At 33.4% G+C, this 23994-nt stretch overlaps 1 protein-coding gene across 1 annotated transcript; it reads left to right on the forward strand.

Moving 5' to 3' along the window:
- Window positions 1-245: 245 nt before the first annotated feature.
- On the forward strand, window positions 246-22212 carry LOC133205149 (6-phosphogluconate dehydrogenase, decarboxylating-like). Its single transcript, XM_061340894.1, has 14 exons — window positions 246-405; window positions 5887-5962; window positions 6219-6398; window positions 6521-6586; window positions 7592-7710; window positions 7862-7928; window positions 8530-8664; window positions 9500-9625; window positions 9762-9825; window positions 10045-10175; window positions 11820-11953; window positions 12816-12915; window positions 21070-21192; window positions 21650-22212. The coding sequence occupies exons 1-14, from the start codon at window positions 392-394 to the stop codon at window positions 21767-21769; spliced, it is 1455 nt and encodes a 484-aa protein (XP_061196878.1). The 5' UTR covers window positions 246-391; the 3' UTR covers window positions 21770-22212.
- Window positions 22213-23994: the final 1782 nt, after the last annotated feature.

Here is a 23994-nt window from a genome sequence, read left to right on the forward strand (position 1 = left end):
CCGTTTTGGTCCGCAAGCCAAGGGTATTTGTACTTTCACTTTGTTAAGTCCATTATTAACCCGTACGACGAATGGTGTGCATTAAATATCTTTATGAAATTCGTTTTTTTTACTTTAAATGACAAATATTCCTTAAGTTTTTATGCTTTTATGGAGAATTAGTAATAAAATGAAACACACAGCAGAAATAATGACGGCCTGTTTTATTTTTGACATGTTGACAGATCGGTTATCAAAAGTGAAAGTAAACATTTTGCATGACTGATCAAGGTCAGAGTTCAGGGAATAGGACCATACAAGACGTGCACGTACACCGGCTTCAGTTGTAGGAGGTAGAACAACGTTGACACTTGTGAAAGGAATAACTATACAGAATCTCAACAAGATAACAATGTCACAACCAACGTAAGTCATCTCTACTGTTAAAGTCTGTAAGCTGACAGTTTGTCAAAGATGTTATGATGTTGTGTGGTGTTGAAATGTAGAAATACCTTAGTCATTATAGATTAAACTATAGCTATATAGTTTATAAACTATTTATAAAGTAAAGATTATATTTTATAAGGTACAGACCAAACCATAATAAATATTTGTTCATCCCTCAAGAAATACCTATTATAATAAAAATCGCACTTTGCTTTTAATCAAACATTCATTATTCCTTTCCTTCATTGTCTTGATCAACTAAATTTTATTACAGTGATCAATCAGCGTAATGACAAGTTACAAGTTCAACGCCATACCAGATTTTTACTGAATTATATCCAAATATTTTCATAATAATTTGGTAAACCAATCAACATCTTGAATCTGAGAATAAATATTGGATATCATTTTTGTCTGTTCAGCCCAGCTTTGTAAAACAGTAGCTAGAGTATAGTTTTCAGTCAGCATTATGCATGATGATTGCATATACATGTTCAAAAACTCTGTTTGATCCTTTTTGTCAGGTTTGATGCTTTTCAAAGTCAAAACAAACTCTTTTTACAAATATATTAATACCTTGGACTTTCAATAGACAGCGACATCCTTATATTTATGTCACACCAAAAAGTCAAACAGTGACATAGACTGTATATTTCATACCAGAACAAGCTGTAGCAGAGGAAAATCACATTGATTTCACAAAGTTCATGATCAGTTACTGCAAACATTATCTCCTACAATCAAAACGTTAACGTGCATTATTTCATTCTTTGTCAGTAACTCCTGAAAGTCCAAGCTATGGATAGAAACGTTCTAATTTTACATGTACTTTTTATTTGTCAGCCATTTGTCCCTTAATATGTATGAAAGTTTAGCTTATACATGGTTTACTATTAGAGCTACTCATTTCCTTGCTTTCACTGTGAGGAAGTAAGAAGGCAAAGGTGACAAATGAGGAAGTGAGATCTAGGCAGAAAACTCAGGGAGTGAGAATATAAGGGAGACAATTGAAGGAGTGTTGAGTAGGCAAAAAACTCAGAGAGTGAGGTTGAAATGGAGACAACTGATGGAGTGTTGAGTAGGCAAAAAACCCAGGGAGTGAGGTTGAAATGGAGACAACTGATGGGGTGTTGAGTAGACAAAAAACCCAGGGAGTTAGAATGTAAGGGAAACAACAGATGAAATGTTGAGTAGGCAAAAAACCCAGGGAGTGAAAATGTAAGGGAGACAACTGATGGAGTGTTGAGTAGGCAAAAAACTCTGGGAGTGAGAATGTAAGGGAAACAATTGAGGGAGTGTTGAGTTGAAAAATCTCAGGGATTGAGAATGTAAGGTGGGCAATTGATGTAGTGTTGAGTAGGTAAAAATCCAGGGAGTGAGGTTGTAAGGGAGACAATTGAAGGAGTGTTGAGTAGGTAAAAAATCCAGGGAGTGAGAAGGTAATGGAGACAATTGAAGGAGTGTTGAGTTGGTAAAAACTCAGGGAGAGAGAATGTAAGGGAGACAATTGATGGAGTGTTATAAGGCAAAAAACTCAGGGAGTGAAGTTGTAAGGGAGGCAGTTGAAGGAGTGTTGTGTTGAAAAATGTCAGGGAGTGAGAATGTAAGACATTTGATTTAGTGTTAAGTAGGCAAAAAACTCAGGGAGTGAGAAGGTAAGGGAAACAATTGCAGGAGTGTTGAAAAATGAACCAGAGTATGAGGATCCTGGGAGGGGATGAAGACAATGCTAGCCTTACTCTCTCATCCTGGAAAATTTACTCCCTCGACATCCCAGCAATTTTACTCATGCATTGTTGTTCCTTTACTCTCAACTCCTCAATTTTAATCTCATGTTTTTCTCACTACAGGGATAAGAATTAGCAAGCAGGTGTCCCTGTAAATCAGCCTTAGTATATATAAGCATCACTGATAATTCATTACTTGTGCCCTTGCACTTCATACACACCTTTGTCTGCTCAAGTTGCAAGTGAGCATCCCTTGTTTAAATATTATACAATTATGGACTCTTTCAGTGGTGAATATGGTTTGTTATTCACCAGAAAAATATCAATATTGACCTCGGCGAAAGAGTCGATCCATAATTGTTTTATTATATAGTCAGGATTTGAATGAATAAGACATTGAAGGCTGCATGATGACTCCATTTTCATTAACGAACTTCTGTCGTAGAAAAATAAAAATAAAATGTCCAGATTATAACTAATAACTTCCATGTTTTCCTTTTGCTGTGTGTAAGACATCTAAAAGTTTGGAAAATTATCCTACGAGAAATTTGCCTAAAAGTTTTCCTGCTCAGATATACAGCTGGCTCCGGCAGTTGCAACCATTGTTTTCAACGTTGTTTTAGGTATTGATTGTGACGTCACAATGCCGCTGCACGTGCACTGACCCCCCTTTTGAATACGGCTTCAAATCCAGTGAATATGTAGTATTATGAACCGTTTGCGTTTGTATAGATTATATAGGGACTATTTATAGACTATATAATAATCACTGTTAAGCATGACACACACAAGATGGACATTTTCCTAACACCTTGTAAAATGATCCATAGAGCTCCTAGAGAGAGTTTTATTATCTGGTCTCAGTGCTCTATGGAGGGTATGGTCCACACTCAAATTACTACATTTGTCTGAGTAAATGGCTAGGGATCTAAGATAATTTCAAAAGGCTAGTACTTAATTAAAAGACCTGTGTATGCCTTACTTTTAAAATGTTAATTGGTTTGCATTTTAACACATAAAAGTTCATTATATTTGAAAGTAACTAAAAGGCATGATTTTCCTGGTTGGCTGCAAAAAAATCAGTCTTTTCTTTACACTAATGTTTAAGTATTTTTTTTTATCAAGATAAGAGGAGACATATTTTTCAGATTAAATTTTCAGATTAAAGATGACAAGAGATGACACTTATAGATCTGTCTATTTGCAATTACTGGAATGAATATGATTATACATGACATTCTGCAAAAACATCAATATATGCAAGTTTCAAAATATCAAAGTTGGGACTCTAAAATTACAACTCTGTAAAATTATTTATTTTCTTGGGGTCAAATTTTCATGGTTTGAGGAAAAGAAAATAGTTGTGGGGGTTTTATTTTATGGTTGGTGAGGAAACATAATACCATAGTTTGAAATTTTTATGTTAACAATTCATAGGGGACATGAATATTCATTAGTCTCTTGTTCCATGAAAACAACCCCCCCACCCCCCAATAAAAAATGTGATTTCACAGAAAAAAAGGCATTTTAGACAATTTTCTTAGACAAATCCCTAGCTTGCAATAGCCTTGACTGAGACTTTAGTTTGATGGTGTATTCTTGGAAAACTATAGAGTTCTTGCTTTCATATAGGTACATGTAGTCTGCTGGTTTAGTTTTAGTCATATTTAGTCATATGGAGATCATATTTGCATTACTTCAAGAAAAGTATTTTGATATTAGTTTAATATTGTCAAGCATAACACGTGTCTACTTTCATAAAAATTGGTGTTTGGTTTTTTTGTCGAGGTTGAGACTGTATTATATGGTTACTGTGCATTTGTTGGAGACATTAGAAGCCTGTTGCTGGGTACTTTTGTTGTAAGATTTATTGGATGGTATTATATGGTTACTGTGCATTTTTTGGAGACATTAGAAGCCTGTTTCTGAGTACTTTTGTTGTAAAATTTATTGGATGGTATTATATAGTTACTGTGCATTTGTTGGAGACATTAGAAGCCTGTTGCTGGGTACTTTTGTTGTAAGATTTATTGGATGGTATTATATGGTTACTGTGCATTTTTTGGAGACATAAGAAGCCTGTTTCTGAGTACTTTTGTTGTAAAATTTATTGGATGGTATTATATAGTTACTGTGCATTTGTTGGAGACATTAGAAGCCTGTTGCTGGGTACTTTTGTTGTAAGATTTATTGGATGGTATTATATGGTTACTGTGCATTTTTTGGAGACATTAGAAGCCTGTTTCTGAGTACTTTTGTTGTAAAATTTATTGGATGGTATTATATAGTTACTGTGCATTTGTTGGAGACATTAGAAGCCTGTTGCTGGGTACTTTTGTTGTAAGATTTATTGGATGGTATTATATAGTTACTGTGCATTTGTTGGAGACATTAGAAGCCTGTTGCTGGGTACCTTTGTTGTAAGATTTATGTGATGGAGAATGTAAAACAAATGAAGACATGTTACTTCCTGATGGGGGGATATGATGGTTTATGACTCAGAGATGACAGAAAAAAATTTCCTGTTCAACAAACGCAGGGGAACTCTCTCATCATCCGTAGTGTCACACTAATCTACACTAATCTACTGAATAATATACTGAATAAGCTTAAGTTGATGGGGATGAAAATATTACATGGCCTCTTAGCATAAAAAATATAAAGTCAACATCTAATGGTAACAAGGTTATTCATCATAATAAATCAAACACCTGCTGATTGAGTCATTTCCCAACAGTTAGAACAGAGTCATGTGGTAGAGAATACCTTGGGTACCCTGCTAATTCTGCAGTGTTAACTTAATTCTCTAGTACTTCAGTGTGCCTCTTATTGGGGGGGGGGGGGGGTATTCCACATTACTACACAGGACTTGGTACAGGGTTGTAATATTCAGGTGACAGTTAAGGCCCTTGGGCATCTTGTTTATTAATGTTTAATACATACATATTCTTCAGTTTTAAAGAGCATATGCTAAATGGAATAAAAAGCTATGATTGTAATTCTATAATATTTATATTGGAGGAAAAAAATCATGAAAATTAAAAAAAAAATGAAAAAGCAACATCAAAATCCAAAACAGAGCCCCTGTGCCCTGATATTGTTTTTCCTCAAATATTAAGCACAACAGATCTGTTTGTTGGAAGTTATAATGAAGAATAATGAGGAAAAGCATTTACCATGTTAACAATAATATGTTTGAGTTGTGTTCATTACATGTATATATTACAGGCCTAATCTGTAATGTTGAATGTAAAGTTTTATTCTGTGTATATCAGATTGTGTTGATTACATGTTTAACATTTGCTTTAGTGGGCAGAAAACAAGAAACAAATGAGTTTTTTGATCTAAGTAACTGAGACCAAGTCAGATTTCATGACTGAAGTCAATAAATCTTCATATCACTGTAATCAAGCAGAAAGTCTAAGAAACATGATACAGGTTTATAACATCACATAAAAACACTGAACCAACAAATAATGTGACTGTTTATGGAAAGCAATGTATGAATCTCATTAAAATACTCCCTAATATATGGTATATGCTTGAACTTAAAGACATTTTTTTTTGGGTCTTATATTAAATTGATAAGGTTTACATATCTAAAAGTTACAGAATACTTAAACCCCCTCCCCCAACCCCTAAATGGAAATGAATATTTTTAATGAAACAGTTTGAAAGTATTATTCAGTGTGATTTAATGCAATCATTTTGATTGATTGATTGATTTTTACAGGGGGGACATTGCCTTGATTGGACTGGCTGTTATGGGTCAGAATCTGATCCTGAACATGAATGACCATGGCTTTACAGTAAGTAGACACAGTAAACTTTAATTATATGCAGTGCTTTCAAATAAACCTGTTAACATTTTATATCAAAGGAAATGTCATTTTATTAGGAATATAAAGTTCAGATGTATTCAAAACTCTCCCAAAATTGCCAAAATGTCAGGGCTGCATGGAAACAATGGAAACACTGCTTTATGATATGAAAGTGACTAAATAATCTACTTTGAAATTCTAGTACCGGGGTATTAATACATGTATATTGAAATGTTTGCTTCAGGTTGTTGCATTCAATAGAACTGTAGAAAAGGTGGAACACTTTTTACAAAATGAGGCCAAAGGAACAAAAGTCATTGGGGCAAAGTCATTAGAGGATATGGTCAGCAAATTGAAGAAACCAAGGAGGGTCATGTTGCTGGTCAAGGCCGGTCAAGCAGTGGACGACTTCATCCTCAAACTGGTCAGACTTTTGTAATAAAGACTGATCAATGATGATTTAGAAATGTTTCGGTCAAACATGTACCTAATTTGTTTTAATTTTACTAGCTCTGCATTGTTTTTTTTCACTTTGTTGCATTGAAGGTCCCTTTATTAGAAAAAGGAGATATTATTATAGATGGAGGAAATTCAGAATACAAAGACAGTAATGTAAGTATAGAAATGATGATTACCTGAAAAGTTGGAGATACATTGCACTGTCTTTGATTTGTGATACTTTTTTTTGTGTACATGGGGGAAAATGTGTTTAGTATTCAAATACATCTTAGAAAATAATAATTTTAATGAAAAAATAAATTTGTTTGGGTGTAACAGTGTACAATGTACATTAAATTAATATCTTTTGAATAAATTGATGAATTTGTCTTCGCATGTGTGTTAAGGCTAGGTATAGGCGTTTTTATGCAAATGAGCTAATAAAAACGCATAAGAGGTATATTTATTATTCAGAGAAAGTGTCGATTTATTTTCTTATGCATATTAAGTACCCTCGATATTTTATAGCCAGTACACATTATGACGTCATATTATGACGTCACTGATCTTACCTACTGGAGGTAATAAAACACATCAACAAAACTGCTTCGACGCAAGGGATTACCCGATTTATTTTAACATAAAAATTGTATAATGCTAAGAAGAATATTATATAGATAAATAAAACTACTGCACAAATCCTAGGCATTTTCTCATTTGATCGGAATTTGAGGAAACTTATACTGGACTGTACATTTTTACCCTTATTCAACTTCAAACTTTGCAAATAGAAATTATACAAATGAGCTGTTGATATTTGTGCAGCAATACCAGCAAAGTTTGGAATGTTTTGTTTCTAAATATACCTTGTTTCAATAAAATAAAATACTGCGTGCCCTTGCGCCAAAACATTTTTGTTGATATCCATTATAATCTTGTGTAGTAAAAAACAATGACATCATAATATGACGTCATAATGTGTACTGGCTATCTCATGTCGTAGGTACCAAGTATGTATTACACAATAAGTTTTAACTTTCTCTGTATAACAGATATAGTCCTTAGGCATTTTAACTAGATTATTTGCATAGAAATGCCTATACCTAGCCTTAACTCACCAGCGTTGGGACTCTTGTGTTGGAGATACTCTTGAATTTAAAGTTGTCCCTGTCATTTCAGAGGAGATGCAAGGCTTTGGCTGCTCAGGGCCTACTATTTGTGGGGAGTGGTGTATCTGGGGGTGAGGATGGTGCTAGGTATGGACCCTCCCTCATGCCAGGAGGAGCAGAACAAGCTTGGTGAGTGGAAGAATGGAATTTTTTTACTGTTCATTGCCCTTTTACTTGTCAAAAACATATTCTGCAAAACTTTTCAAGACTTTTTAATCTTACAGGATGTACAGTCCTGAAAGAAATCCAATAAAAGCTTCTAATCATTTTCTGTTTTCAGGCCAGCTATTAAAGATATTTTCCAGTCCATATCAGCAAAAGCAGGCAAGGAGCCATGTTGTGACTGGGTAAGATAGAGATTTCCAATGTGTAAGATAGAGATTTCCAATGGGGAGGATAGAGATATCTAATGGGTAAGATAGAGTTTTCCAGTGGGAAAGATAGAGCTATCCAATAGGAAAGAAAAAGCTTACCAATGGGTAAGATAAGGATTTCCAATGGGGAGGATAAAGATATCCAATGGGAAAGATCGAGCTTTCCAATGGGAAAGATGGAGCTTTCCAATGGGAAAGATAGAGATATCCAATAGAAAGAAAGAGTAACAATGGGTAAGATAGATCTTTCAAATGGATAAGATAGAGCTTTCTAATGGGTAAGATAGAGCTTTCCAATAGGAAAAAAAGAACAATATTAGGTACATATTTCAGAATTTTTTCAAAATTCTTAAAGTAATTGAATTTACGTACATATATCTGTCTTATCCATGATCATATACATAACTAATATTATAAAATACAAGAATTCATTTCTTGAGCTGGAAATCACCATTTACCTAAAACAGTGAATTTTAAGTTAATCACCTTCCTGCATCTTTCCTCCACATAAACTCTCATATTTTCATAAAAGGATTTGATATGATATCTTTAACTTTGGAATGACTTGACTTAGGTTGGACCAGATGGAGCAGGACACTTTGTTAAGATGGTACACAATGGTATAGAGTACGGGGACATGCAGTTAATCTGTGAGGCTTATCACCTGATGAAGGACGCGCTAGGGATGTCCCAGGCAGAAATGGCTGATGTAAGCTTATAAAAATCAATATCATCAGAAAAAAGACTGAAATAGGTCACATTAGGCATTCAAATGAATTCTTGCCTTGGGCATTGATCTTTCGTTTCTTCTGCAGAAGCAGAGTGACTTTTATTAATTGTGTTTTGCAAATCCAGCCTAAGGAAACACACCTGTTCAATTGTTTTTGTCAGAGATCACATACTCTTTACAGTGATGTTAAATCATTGGCCTGCAATGTTGGTTTTGATAAATTGTGGAAAAATGGAAAGAGTTACCTGCCATTATCCCTAGACTTTAAAAACTATTTCTAGACTTACCATTTTGCAGGAATTCTGATGTTTAAAATAACCGCAAAAGTATTCAGCTTGTGTTTCTGATTTTTTTTACACTTTGATAAAAAATCCCAGAAATCAGATTTGCATCTTATGAAACATCTTTGCAAATGCAAGAGTTCTTAACATGCCTTAGCTAATGCGTTTTTGACAAAGGAACATGAACTGTAATAGTAAAGAGATGAAGAACTTAAATACATAGGTGTATGTGATACTTGCTAACACAAAAAAAGGGAGGGAACCCTTCAATCTGTAGTGCAGTTTTCATGCAAGACATGAAAAAATACTCATGTTTTTGTGTCACAAGCTAATTCTATGGCAATATAACATGCTTTTTTTCTCAATTACCTCATATAGAAAATCTGGTAAAGGTAGATAAGAGGCTATAAGGAGACACAGGCTATAAGGAGACACATGAATGATAGACTTCCATTCTGCTATTATAGGCTTATTGTTTCTACCTATCTGTATAAAATATTAGATACTTATGTAAAAAACAAATTCTTCTTCAGACATTAGATGAATGGAACAAAGGTGAGCTGGACTCTTTCCTGATAGAAATCTCTCGAGATATTCTATGTTTTAAAGACAAAGATGGGCAGTATCTACTGGAGAAGATCCGAGACACCGCAGGACAGGTCAGTGTCTTGTATATTTCTTATTAGCATCTAAATGGAAAACAAAATTTAATTTCCTGAGCTTACGACCAATCACTCTCCTGAATGGTAACATTTATCAGTGACTATTGATTTTAAAATGTATCTTTTTTTGTAGAAAGGAACTGGCAAATGGACAGCCATATCTGCCCTTGAATATGGAGTCCCTGTTTCACTTATTGGTAAGACAGGAATTCAAAGTGGTCTTGCTCATATGGTTTGTCCATGGTTTAAAGATTACTATTTTGGTTCATATATAAGCAAAAAGATAAAATGTTTCTCTCAATTAGTGAGTTCGTGCATTTAACAAAAAATAGAATAAATTTCTTGAAGCATTTTTCAATAAAAGTTTTGAATAATTTAGTTATTCTTGATGCTGACATTATATTATTCTGTTACAGCTGAATCAGTGTTTGCTAGATGTTTATCTTCACTACAAGGGGAAAGAATTGAAGCTAGTAAACAGATACAAGGTCCAAGTAAAACAAAATATGAAGGAGACAAAAAGCAGTTTATAAATGATATCAAATATGTAAGATTCTAATTTATACATTCTCCATTTATTCTAGGGCTCTTACAAAACTCTATGCCTGACAGAATTCATGTCTATCTGTCTGTCTGACCGACAGCATTTTTATGTGACACTATTTAATATGACCCTTCAGACTTTACATTCACTTCAAATGTTAAGAGTGGTTCAAGGAGGCATTGATTATAGATTTGTTGTTTCTTGTGATGTGATAATTTGTGTATTTTTAGGTCACCTGAGTCACTTAGGTGACCTTTTGCTGTTTTTGTCTATCGTCTTGTTATATGCGTCGTGTGTAAACATTTAGACATTTTTTAGCGTCTTCTCTGGAGGAACTGGACTAATTTCAACCAGTTTTGCCATGTAGCATATAAGGGTAAAGGGGAACAACAAACATTTTGAATTTTGTGGTCTCCCACCCCCTTGAGGCTCAAGGAGTGGGGCTAAAACTATCAAAATTAATGCAATCATGAAATTCATAGCCCTTGGCTCAGAGGTTCTTGTATTGAGGCATGGCCCTATCCTCTGTAGATGATGTATTGAAAATAAAGTATTTGTTTGAAAACCTTTTTCTGTCCCTGGGCATCTAGGTAATTAATCACTGTAATTACTGAAATTGAAAGGCCAATTGAATAAAAGAATTATTATAATACAAAATTTTTAATGTATGATACAAAAAGTACTTTCATAAATTTAAGTGGTCAGGTAGTCATGTAAAAGATAGATAAATAAATTTGAGACAAAAATACCTTATCTCTGTACATTAGACCAAGAGAGGCTTATGAGAGAGTGAGAGTATGTGAGAGGTGTAAATATATATATGTATTCAAGTAATGTTGTTCTGTTTAGTCTGGATGGTGATAGTGACAATTGGAAATGTATTAGCACTGGCAAGTAAATACAGTAAAACTTGTTTAGTACCAACACGGATATTGTGAATTCACGGATATAGCGAAGTTTTCTTGGATCCCCAGCTATATAAATTTTACAAATTCCTTATACAGATATAATGAAGTAATTTCACAGGTCCCAATGACTTCGTTATAACCGAGTTTAACTGTAGATATATTTTTTATAATTTGCTACTGAGTACTAAACGAACTGTTTTGTTGATCCCTGATCATCTAATTTCTCTTGCTTTTGGGCAACATAGCTTCATCTATCTGTTTATTTTGTTTAAGTTATACTTCTATGGATCCTTTACAATGTTGTATTATATTCAGGTGACTGTTAAGGCCCTTGGGCTTCTTGTTCTACCTGTCATATTTATTATGTAAGTTAAGAAACACAGTTTTTTTTATACTTTGGGATTATTTGTTCAAGGCAAAAAAAAAATTATAAGTAAATACTTATATGAAGCAAAAGCTCCAGTAATTTCAAGGCACCTTATGTTTTAAATGCATTGGAGGAAGTTGCAATAAGCCAAACCACTTTTCTTTTTGAAAACACAACTTCAGTGCCTTTTGAAATTATTTATAATGATTCTATTTATAACATTTCTTTATAAAAGTATAAAAGAAATTGCAGTTTTAGTGAATGTTCCAATGTGTTGGGGGTTTTGATTACCATATCTTGTTCTTTTGTATATTGAACAATTCTGACATCTGTAACATTCCTGAAAGTTTATATGATGTACTCCCTTTTCAGGCCCTGTATGCCTCTAAGATAGTTTCCTATGCCCAAGGTTTTATGTTGATGAGGGAGGCAGCTAAAGAGTTTGGGTGGAAGCTGAACTTCGGGGGCATTGCCCTGATGTGGAGAGGTGGATGCATCATTAGAAGGTTTGTCTAAACTAGTTCTAATTTTAACGGAGACCATTACAGATGTTCCCCAAATGCTCCCCATACTCCTTTTGGGGCCTCATTCCCTATAAGCATTAAATTAAGCAAAACCTTTGTATAGACTTAACTACATACACAACATAGTTTGAACTTTATTTTCTTTTTCCCTGGAGTTGAAGAGTTCTAATACTTAAAGGAACTGTACGTGTGCTACATTTTAATGTCTGCTCAGCTGTTGTACACTTCTTCTAAAACAAGTTTGGATAAACAAAACATCTAGAATATATGTTTAGTAATTTTTGTATTTTTGCATGCTGGTTTTTTGTCTATGAACATCTGATGGCACTATAATCTTAAATTAAGAATATGTTGAAAAATTATCAGTAGGTAAGGTACGTTGCATATTTCGTTAAGTACATGTGCATGCACATGACTTAGAAAATTACCATATACATATACACTATCTCAAAGAATGCCATATGATAAAGAGCTCCCTTTTAGATTTCAAAGAATTTCACTAAAAATGTAGAAAGTTACAACAACATGAATATTTACCAATCAGAAATCAGCACATGTGCATGCATGTCCTTATATTCATTTCTGATGATTGAATAATGCAGGAAGTTGTATTATTAACATCAACTCTATGTATCATCTTTTTTCATTAAAAACTAAGAAAGTTATAAATATTAACAACCTTACCCAATCAGATTTCAGCACATGTGTGTGTGCATATTTTCTAATTTCTCACTTGTATATTCTTTAAGTTCTAAAAAAGATCTTAAAGGTATGTGTGATTATGTGATCATTTACTGTTTTACTTCCAGATTAAGTTATATGTGTTTTTTTCCCCTGTATTTAGTGTGTTCTTGGGAAACATCAAGGAAGCTTTCGACAAGAACCCACAACTGAGTAATCTATTACTGGACGATTTCTTCAAGAAAGAGGTCCAGAAATGTCAGGTATGAACTGCTATAGAAGCATAGTCTAGATAACTCAGTAGTCTGGTTGTTCTGTCTGTATATTGATTTAAATTAAGCATAAGTTTAAATGTTTTATGTGTGCATTTAAACACACGAGGGTTGTCCTAGAAAAATGTGAACATTTTCAATATCTTTTATTTCCCTGATACTATAAAATTAAAAATTGGTATACACCATAATCAACATTTTTGTGTCGCCTGCAGAGCGGAGTGGCACTAAGGGTTAACCCGGCGTCTGTCTGTCTGTCCGTCTCTCTAGCTGTCTGTCTCTCTGTCTGTCACACGCTATATCTCAAGAACTGTCAGAGGTATGGATTTAATATTTTGCACATATATTGCTTGGCACTATGGCTTTTGTAATTTACCATGATTACTGACCTTGTGACCTTTGACCTACTTTTCAAAATAGCTCATAGTGCCAATATACAGTATATTTTTTTGCATTAAAGAGGTAAGTCTATGCTACATGTATTAAGCATGTGCACTGTTCATCATAAGACAATATGAAAAATACCAGCATTACAAGCCACTTGACCTTGATCTTTGACGTACCTTGTAAAAAATATCTTGGGCAGTTTAATTAAACTTATGACTTTTTAATTTTGAGAGGCAGAGTTTAGATAATTAGCTTTTATACATGTTTATGAGCTCATGATAGTGTACTTTGAAATCGTATGATATTCAGTTACCAGACAAACTTATATTTTTAAATACTATGAAAATACATTAAGATCGGTATTCCACTATGGATTGTGTAGACTGAGAATTGTAGTAATGACAGACTGAATTCTCTCTTGGAGGACTGTTGGAATTACGTATTAATAAAATGACAAAGAGTTATTTCTATTAATTTTGATTTAATTTTTCATTTGAGGGTTATGGAACCATATTTTCTTTGACTGTCAGATTCTCTTGCAGTCATACTTTCCATGGATGCCATTTTTTTTTCTTTGCAGGGAAATGCATGAACTATCAGTCTATCATGCTTATAGTAAATAAAAAAGCTGATCACCCTTAGATTTATTTACACCTTTAATGAAGCTACAAAGCAGGTGACACATGCATTCCTTGGAACACTCTAGTTTGAATAATGCATAAAAATTACAATAAATTTCAATAAAAATTTCAGCAATTCGACATTGTACCGGTATATAATTTTCTTTTAGTAACCAAGTTGCTCATCTCAAATATTAGTGTTACCAAAAGATAACGGAATTGATTCTTTTTATAGACAGTTACTCAACTCCAATCATAAACCTAACTGCTTGCATAGTTAAATGACAGTCACCACATATGATGTCAAGCTCCTGACTTTTCATTTGTCTTCATTTTAACGCCTCTTCCATAGGATAACAAGTGAAGCTATCCTTGAACCTCTTTAACTAGTTATAAATCTGTGTCCCAGACATATGTTTGTGTCATTCCATCATTAACATCTCTGAGTCATTTCCGTATGGACAGGAGTCATATCCCACACAACACAGTACTGCTTGATAATTTGGTGCTCTGCATTATCGCCCGACGTCATCATTTTTGACAGTATCTAACTAAAAGTGTTTTGCATATAAAGTCATATTATTGTCACTTGTGATGTCAAATTCATTAATTTTTACACGTGTACTCCAAATTATAGATTTTTTATTGGGGTAAATTTTGTCTAAATTGTGTAAATTATATTTCCGTATAGCCTGGAAATAAAGAAAACTTCACTCACAATGTCATATCTAAAACTAAACAAGAGGCCCAAGGGCCTTAACGGTCACCTGAGTACAACAATTTAGAGGATCCATAAACTGATAAATGAAGCTTTGTTGCCCAATAGCAAGGAAAACGGTACGATTAAGATCAACAAAATAATTGGTCTAGTATCTTTCTATCTGTCTCCCATTTATCACTATTACCATGCAGACTTTTAACAAAATGTCTATATTAGTACCTTTCACAATGGCCTCACTTGGCCTTTGAAGAACATTTAAAAAGATAAGTTATTTTTGTTTCATTTTTATTCATCTATTATTTCCAAGTCTACCTGATTATTAAAACTATGAAAGTACTTTTTGTATTATGCAATAAATGTTCTTGCATAATTCTCTTATTCTATTAACCTTTCAAATACATTATCTACAGTGATTAATTACCAAAGGTGAATGGCAAAGGGGAATAACTTCACTCAGTAGAATATAAATTAATAGAGCCCTGGCCAGGACCAGAACACTTGACTAAATGGTCCAGATGTGCAAAATTCTGGTAAAAATACCTTGCTTATTAAAACTTTTACTCTGTTTGCTTCCAATATGCCCAGGAGCAGAGGAGATTTTCAAAGAAATAATGCATTTTCACTATTTAACACAGCCCTACCTTAACACCAGAACCCATGACCTAGGGTCATGAAAATTTACAAATTTGGAAGAGGTACCCTCATCATCATAACTATGCAATTAGTTGAAGATTTTCAAAGAATTCACACATTTTCACTATATAATCAAATAGACCCCCCCCCCCCCTCACGAGAAACAACAGAACCCCTGGCTGGGACCACAAGTTTTAAAAAATTTGTAAAAGCATCCTTGCTCATCATAACTATACACTTGTTTCTTTGCTTTATAACCAGGAGTAAAAAGAAATATTTTGAAAAAAATTATGAATTTTCACTATATAATCAATAGAGCCCCCCCCCCCCCCCTTTCACCAGAACCCCTGACCCAGGGGCCATGAAATTCACAATTTTGGAAGAGGCAGCCATGCTCATTATAACTATGTACTTAGTTAGTTTATTTCGTACCCAGGAGCAGAGAAGAAGATTTTCAAAGATTTAATGCATTTTCATTATATAACCAATAGAGCCCCGCCCTAACACCAGAAACCCTGACCCTGGGGCCATGAAATTCACAATTTTGGTAGAGGCACTCTTGCTCATCATAACTATGTATTAGTTTATATCATGCCCAGGAGCAGAGAAGATGATTTTCAAAGATTTAATGCATTTTCACTATAAAATCAATAGAGCCCCTCCCCCCCCCCCACACCAGAACCCCTGACCCTGGGGCCATGAAATTCACAATTTTGGTAGAGGCACTCTTGCTCATTATAACTATGTACTTAGTTAGTATATTTCTTACCCAGGAGCAGATAAGAAGATTTTCAAAGATTTAATGCATTTTCACTATATGATGTATATAGCCCACCCTAGCACTGCAACCCCTGACCCTGGGGCCATGAATTTCACAATTTTGGTAGAGGGCTCAATTCTTATTACAATCATGCCAACAGTTTGACTTCTTGATGTCCAGGAGTAAAGAAGAAGATTTTTAAAGATTGCATTAATTTTTGTGGTTTTAGCCCCACCCCTCAGGCCCCAGGGGGGAAGGGACCACGAAATTCATAATTTTTGTTCCCTTTCACCCATAAGTGCTATTTGCCAAAATTGGTTGAAATTGGTTGAGCGGTTTCAGAGAAGAAGCTAAAAATGTTCAAATGTTAATGCACAACGAACGACGACGGAAAAAACGGATAGCAATAGGTCACCTGAGTGACTCAGGTGACCAAAAAAATTGCTGTGCACCAACCACCAATATTTGACACCCTTTAAGGAGGAATACCACATCAAAATTTATTTCAAAGATCTTTTAGAAATCCCTTTTAAACTATGGTTTCAGCATTGAAAGACCGATATTAGCTTTTAATTATTTTATACGATTTTTTTTGCATTTTTTCAGAGAAAATGAAAAAATTGTTTTATTTGCAAATAAGATGCTTTATGGTTTAAAATTTGCTATTAATAAATGCATAATATAAATATTTAATAAAATATGTTAATAAAGGCTGGATAGACACTTTGATTTTTTAAATAAAAAAATATTTATGAAAATAAAACACATAATTTGTGAATATTTTTAAACCTATGGTTAAAATCTTCATAAAACTAGTCACAACTAGGGAGAATATTTTAGTTAATCACATTTTAAAAAGAAATTGAAATGAAATTGAGAAATTTTAAGGAAAATAATTATTTTAATATTTGGACCAATCCCGATCAAAATAAACTGATCCCGATCAAAATTAACATAAAATAAATAAAATAGTAATTTACTGTCTTGTTTTTGTATTGACCACTAAGAAATCTATTTGATTATCAAGTTCAATTACTTTTTAACCTGTATTACACCTAAACAAACTAGTATTCTTGTGAAAATGTTATCTTTTTCCAATTATTAAAAATTCTGGTTAGGATCAGTTTAATTTCGATCGGGATTGGCCAAAATTTAAAAAAATTAATTTCTCTAAAATTTTTCAATTTCATTTCAATTTCTTTTTAAAATATGATTAACTAACATATTCTCCCAAGTTATGATTAGTTTTATGAAGATTTTAACCATAGGTTTAAAAAATATTCACAAATTATATGTTTTATTTTCATAAATATTTTTTTATTTAAAAAATTAAAATGTCTATCCAGCCTTTATTAACATATTTTATTAGACAATCATATTATGCATTTATTAACAGCAACTTATTTGCAAATAAAACATTTTTTCCATTTTCTATGAAAAATAGGAAAAAATTCTTATTAAATAATTAAGAGCTAATATTAGCCTTTTAATGCTGTAACCACTACTTATCAGGGATGCCTTAAAGGTCTATGAAATAAAATTTTGGTGTTGCATTCTTCCTTAAACATAAAGAAAATATCATTTCCCAACAAAGTGGAAAAAATTATTCATTCTGGTTAAATAATTTATGAAATATTCAAAGAGTTTTCAAAGTTTCAAAGCATTTTTCTGGGACGACCCTCATATAAATTGTATTTCTTAATTTCAATATAATGGTGTCATTTTATCATATAAGAGGGTTGATCCAAAAGATTGTAGAATTTCTTGCTAAAATTTTATTGTGACGTGATTAAAACAAACGAAAGACATATCTATAAAATAGAGCCATTATGCAGCAATACTGGAAAATTTTACAACATTCTAATTACCATTAAGGTCACACAAGCTTTCTTAACATGGAAACTGTAAAATTCGAAGGAGACTTTTTACTTTTATACATTTACTTTTTACATCAAGTTAGGTATTTTACATCACGTTTTAAGTGCAGAATTACTTCACCTGAGCTGAAGGCTTAAGGTCAAGATCTAGTAAATGAGTTCGAATGTCTTTTTAGTGCTAGATTCATTATGACGTCATAGTAGATTTAAGAGCCATTCTCTGTAACGACTTGAACTTTTATATAGGAGCTGTGGCACGCATAGTCTCAGAATTTCTCCAAACTCTCTATGATAAAAGTCTTTGATACCATAAACTCAAATCAGGCAGAAATTGGTTGCTACGTGTCATGGTTACCATGGCAACCTGTCCTAAAGTTTGAAAAATGGCATTTTTCAACATGTTCAGCGTCCCACAGTTAACGTTTGCAGCAAAGCAAACAAGTGGCAATGATTGTTTCTGAAAGTTGTAGGCCTGATGTCTTAAATGCATGATAAACATGTTTGGTAAATCAACTATTACATACGTTACTATGGAAACAAAGTATTCAAAAGTAATAATTTTGCTCATTTAATTTTATAAAATCAAACACTTAAGAATAAAAAAAAATTATAGGTTGAAATGCAAGCAAATAATAGACAAAGGATCCTTGTAACATATACCAAGGAAGAAATATGATATTTCTTATAGGTTGGCAATGGTTGCCATGGTTTTAATACCAAGAAGGGATTTTAAATTTACTCTATTAGTGTTTAAATCTAATCCTATCTTTTTTAAAAAGCATATTTTTATATAACTAATGATCAATTTTTAAAGACGTTCATGTGACCCTAATTTTCACATTTCAAAAAACTCAAATTCAATTCTTTAAATAGAGCGTTGCTATGGAAATAAGCCGAAAAAATATGCATGAAAATCTGAAAAATATTCTGTTTCCTTGGATACGTACCCTTGTATGTAGATTCCCAAAACTTTTATGATTGATAATCATGAACAACTAACCTGACTTTCAATTTTGACTGCCACCTAATCTCTAACTGGATGCAAAAAGCTGGCACATAGGGTTTAATATTGATATAAAATTAACAAAATCGAACATATCCCCTTCTTGGTTACCATAGCAACAGTGTTGTATTTTTCAACAAACTTTATCAATATATGATATTCAACTTTAGTTCTACCAGATAAGTACTATTCAAGGTGAGTCAAATAATACGTTTCTTGAATAAAAGGTAAGTAAATTCCTAATGCAGCAAAAAAATATCACTTTAAACAACAGGTACATTGTTTCCATGGTTACACTGCAAAGTAACAATTAATCCCATTTTTTCTTATGTTGTCGGTGTTGCAAGGTCCTAAGGATGTATATGTGCCAGTCATGAAATTTATTGTTTTTCCTGAAGATAGTAGCATTTACCCAATCTTAGCAACACATTTTGCATGGTAACCCTGTGTTACCATGGCAACCATGAAAGTTATTTTTAGAATAATATTGCCAATACCTAATTACTTAAGGTCAAATATTTTTATTGTTTTTTCTTAGGTTGTTGATTGAGTTTGATCATTTAACACCTATCATTAGTGAATATTGAGCGTTTTTCTGCATTTTTCAGCATCTAAAATGTATTCCAAATGTACCCATGGTTACCACTTACTTAGAGATAAATTCTAAATAGTTTCTTTATAGCATTAGTGGCAACAAGGTGTCAGGTTTTTGTGAGAATTGTTTGTTTGTTATTCTTAGTCTTTATTAAGGCTTAATAAAGATTCAAAGTAGCTGAAAATCTCAATTTTTCCAACTTTTCTGGCTGTTACCATGGCAACCAAGACACATAGCAACGAAATTTTATTTGATATATGTTTCTGGTGTCAAGTTGTAATAATGTGCAAAGTTTCATCAAAATCGGTGACCATGCGTGGCAAAGAAGTTTAAGTGGTTACAGAGAATCGCTATTAAACGTATATTTTCCCGTACTTTACTGCTTTAATAGAATTATACAGAAAATGAAGCACTTTCATGGAATTCAATTTGAAATCATGTTAAAAATAACCCCGATACCTATACACTGTATTAAATTTAATATCATTTCAAAGCAGAGGTCAAAAAGATATGAAAAACCGTTTTCAGGGAGACTGTAGGCAATCTGGATACATTTCCGTTCCCTGAGTTCGAAAATACTCCAAAATTCATATCTGACTTCCTTCATTTTTCATGGAAAATGCCAGTTTAAAATATGTTTTTTCGTTGAGTTTACCTAAAAATTATGTCTGGATACACCTTATTTTAGCAAGCTATATTTGTAAAGGATCAATAAAAGAACTTGTTTCTCAAATTTGAAAATTCTGTAGGCACCTTTCATTTACTAGATCTTGACCTTAAGTGAGCTTTTCTGATCAAAATTTGTCAGTTGTCTGTTGTTGTTGTTGTCATTGTAAACTTTTTGCAATTTCATTTTATCCTCCACAACCACTGTGCCAATTTCAACCAAACTTGGCACAGAGTATCCTTAGGTAAAGAGAATTCAAATTTTTTAAAATGATGAGCCACACCCACTTCCAAGGGGAGATAATTAAGAAATAGTAAAAACTGGGGGGGGGGGTAATTTAAAAATATTCTCAAGAACTACTGGGCTAGAAAAGATGAAACTTATATGAAAGCCTCCTGACATATTGTAGATTCAAGTTTGTACAATTCATGACCCCCAGGGGTAGGGTGGGATTTCTATGGGTGAATAAAGTTTTACATGGTGATATAGAGGAAAAATCTTCTTCTCAGTAGCAGCAAAGCCAAGAACACTCATTTATATGGAAGCATCCTCAGGTAGTGTAGATTCAAGTTTGTTCAAATCATGACCCTTGGGGTTAGGGTGGGGCCACAATGGGCAATTAAAGTTTTACGTAGGAATGAATAGGAAAAATCTTTAAAAATCTTCTCAAGAACAGTAAAGCTATGATTAGTCATATTTATATGGAAGCATTCTCAGGTAGATATATAGGAAAAAGAATCTGCTGATGAAGAACAAGAAGGGCTATAGTTACTGAGATGAGTGTTGTGGCCCATGGGCCTCTTGTTTGTATTGTAATTGCAGAAACTTGACCATTTTTGTATAGTCTCGCAAGTATAATGATGATAAATATGTATTCTTCAGGAATCCTGGAGGAAGGTGGTGGCCTCTGCAGTTACCCTGGGAATCCCCACCCCAGCCTTCAGCACCGCCCTGGCTTTCTTTGATGGATACAGATCTGCTAGACTACCTGCTAATCTCATTCAGGTAGAATCTCTTGACAAAACTTTATTTCAGTTTCATGTCAAAGCAGATTTCTTTGTTGTCCCATGAATTCACCTTCATTTCTTTGATTTGTCATTTTTCAAGTCTTTGAGCTATGACTGACTCACCCTTCCTCCTTGAAAAATCAAGATACATGAATAATGATTCAGGTGTAAAACACATCTTATGAAAATAATCCATCCTCACTACATGTATGAGTTGAACCATGTCATATGAAATTAACCCTAATATGTATTTATTGTAAAAAACTGAAATTACAACATTTGCGATAACTGGTTTGTTTTAGATGACTTTTGCTCTAAGATAAACTCGCATCATTTATATTAACTTGGACAAAGTGAAAGTTTTTACTTACCGGTATTTGTTTTTAATCTTTTATGAATCAGACTCCAGTTTCTGTTCATGCCCCAGCCACTTAGTCTTGCTTTCTCCATTACAGGCCCAGAGGGACTATTTTGGTGCCCACACCTATGAACTGCTGGACAACCCAGGAAAATTCATCCACACGAACTGGACTGGTCATGGAGGAAATGTATCATCCACGACGTACCAGGCCTGAACTCTATCTCACGGATTAAATATCACCTATTCTTCGTCAACATACGTTTAAATCTATCAAATGTTACATCAGCATTTTATTTAACATCACTCTGAGAAACTGACGGAGAACTTAAAAATAATTCATATCAAGTTACAAGTCCAGCTGCCATCTGTATATATTATATTTTAATGAAAAAATTTGAAGACGTGTGAACAAATTTATTGGACTTCCTTTCTTTTAAAAAAAAAAGAAGTTGGTGGACATCTGTAGATATAAATTTACGTTCTACTTATGATGCTTTGTACTTCTCTTATTGTATGTTATGCTTTTTGTTGTATTGATTTTATATTTAGGATATTTATTTTACTTTCTCAGTCTAGAATGTTACCGATCTCTGTTCTACAATGACATACACATTTATATCATTGACAGAAACAAATAAATAAATCATGAATATTCAATTTTTTTCTTTCATTGTATATTAAAAGTAGATGTGCCTTTCAAATGATGGACCAATAGAATTTTTGTTTACTGTAAACATATTTTTTTCCATGGGTCATAATTCTGCGGAATCACAACATCCGATATCTCGAAGCCTTGGTTTTTTCCCGGTCCCATCAAGTTCAAGATAACGAGGTTTGACTGTATATACCCAATTTTATACATAATCATTTTTTGTGGTAAATATTATCAAATCAATATTATATAGGACAAGTATACTCACATTCTGTGGAATCTGTTCGGAGGTGTCAGTGATAGATTTTTGAAATGGAACAAGACCTTAAAAGTACAGAAAAAATATCATTTCTAGATCTTATAAGAAGAATCTTCGAAAAAAAAAAAAAGAAAAATACATACTTAGACTTCAATACATGTATCTTTCAGGTAGTGGAAACCTCCCTTCATGACCTGAACTATTTGTCCAGATAAAGATGTGGACCAGTTCCACAACCTGGATGCCACAGTACTAGCCAGTACAACACTGTAGCAGAAAAGTCCATCTCTACAATCATCTGTTGAAACAAGATGAGTTTGTGAAACACTGATGCCCCCGTATGGCAGCTCAAGGCCAAGATTAAAGTTTTTCAAATGTGTAGGTCATGCTCCAAGGTCAAGAGTTCAAATATGTTGATACCTAAAGAAAGGTCTTTTCAAAAGAAATACACATTGAAAGCCCTAGTACCAACCATTTAGAAAATATGGTTCAGGTTAAAGTGTTTCAAAAAAGTAAGTCATACTTCAAGGTCAATGTCATAGGACAAACAAAAATGCCATAGGAAAGGTCGTCACAAGGAATGCCTAAGTGAAATATTAAAGTCCTAGAAGCAATCGATCAAAAGTTATAGGTAAGGTTAATTTTTTTTTTTCAAATTATGTCAAATTCTAAGGTCAAGGTAAAAAAAAATGTTGGTACACAAAGAAAGGTCTTGTCACAAGAAATACATGTGTGGTATAAGAAAGTCCTAGCACCCATTCAATAATTAAAGGCAATTTTTTTTTCAAAAGAAGGTCAAACTCAAAGGTCGAAAGGTCAAAAATGTTGGTACCCAAAGAAGGTCTGGGTACATGAAATACACATACGAAATATAAAAGCCTTAACTCCAACTTTTCAAAAGTTATGGCCAAGGTGAAAGTTTGGTAAATATTTGCAAAAGTAGATTACTCCAATGTCAAGGACAAGAGATCAAATATTTTAGTAGCCAAAGAAAGGTCTTGTCACAAGGAATGCACAATTGAAATATGAAATCCATAGCACCAACCATTCAAAAATTATGGGCAAGGTTAAAGCTTTTGCGGACAAACAGATTAACAGACAGAAGAATGGACACACCAAAAACTATGTGCAGCCCTGAATCTTCGAGCATAAAAGTGTGAATAAATTGGCTGCATAAGAAAACGTATATTGACCATTTAGTTAATTCTCCAGACAGCACCATTTAGTTAATTCTACAGACAGCACATATGAACTTATATTCTGTTGATCTAAGTGACAAAGAAATCTGTAAATGGCGCCTGATGCCTCTTTAACTAACACTTGTAAGCTCAGAAGAGCCTAGGTTGATTTACTCTTTGGCGTCCATTAATGAACTCCTATGCTATAAGGATCCATTTATTTTGGAAAGTTGCCCCCCCCCCTTTTTGGACGGTTGAGTTTTTAAAAAAAAATATTTAAAAATGTTTATCAGATTTTTGGGAGGTTGCCACTTCTTTTTAACCGTTTCTATATAAGTAATGTTTGATTG

This window comes from Saccostrea echinata, unplaced genomic scaffold, assembly GCF_033153115.1.
Source record: "Saccostrea echinata isolate AGI-Se365-2 ecotype Australia unplaced genomic scaffold, CSIRO_AGI_Sech_v1 ptg000054l, whole genome shotgun sequence".
NCBI classification, from domain to species: domain Eukaryota; kingdom Metazoa; phylum Mollusca; class Bivalvia; order Ostreida; family Ostreidae; genus Saccostrea; species Saccostrea echinata.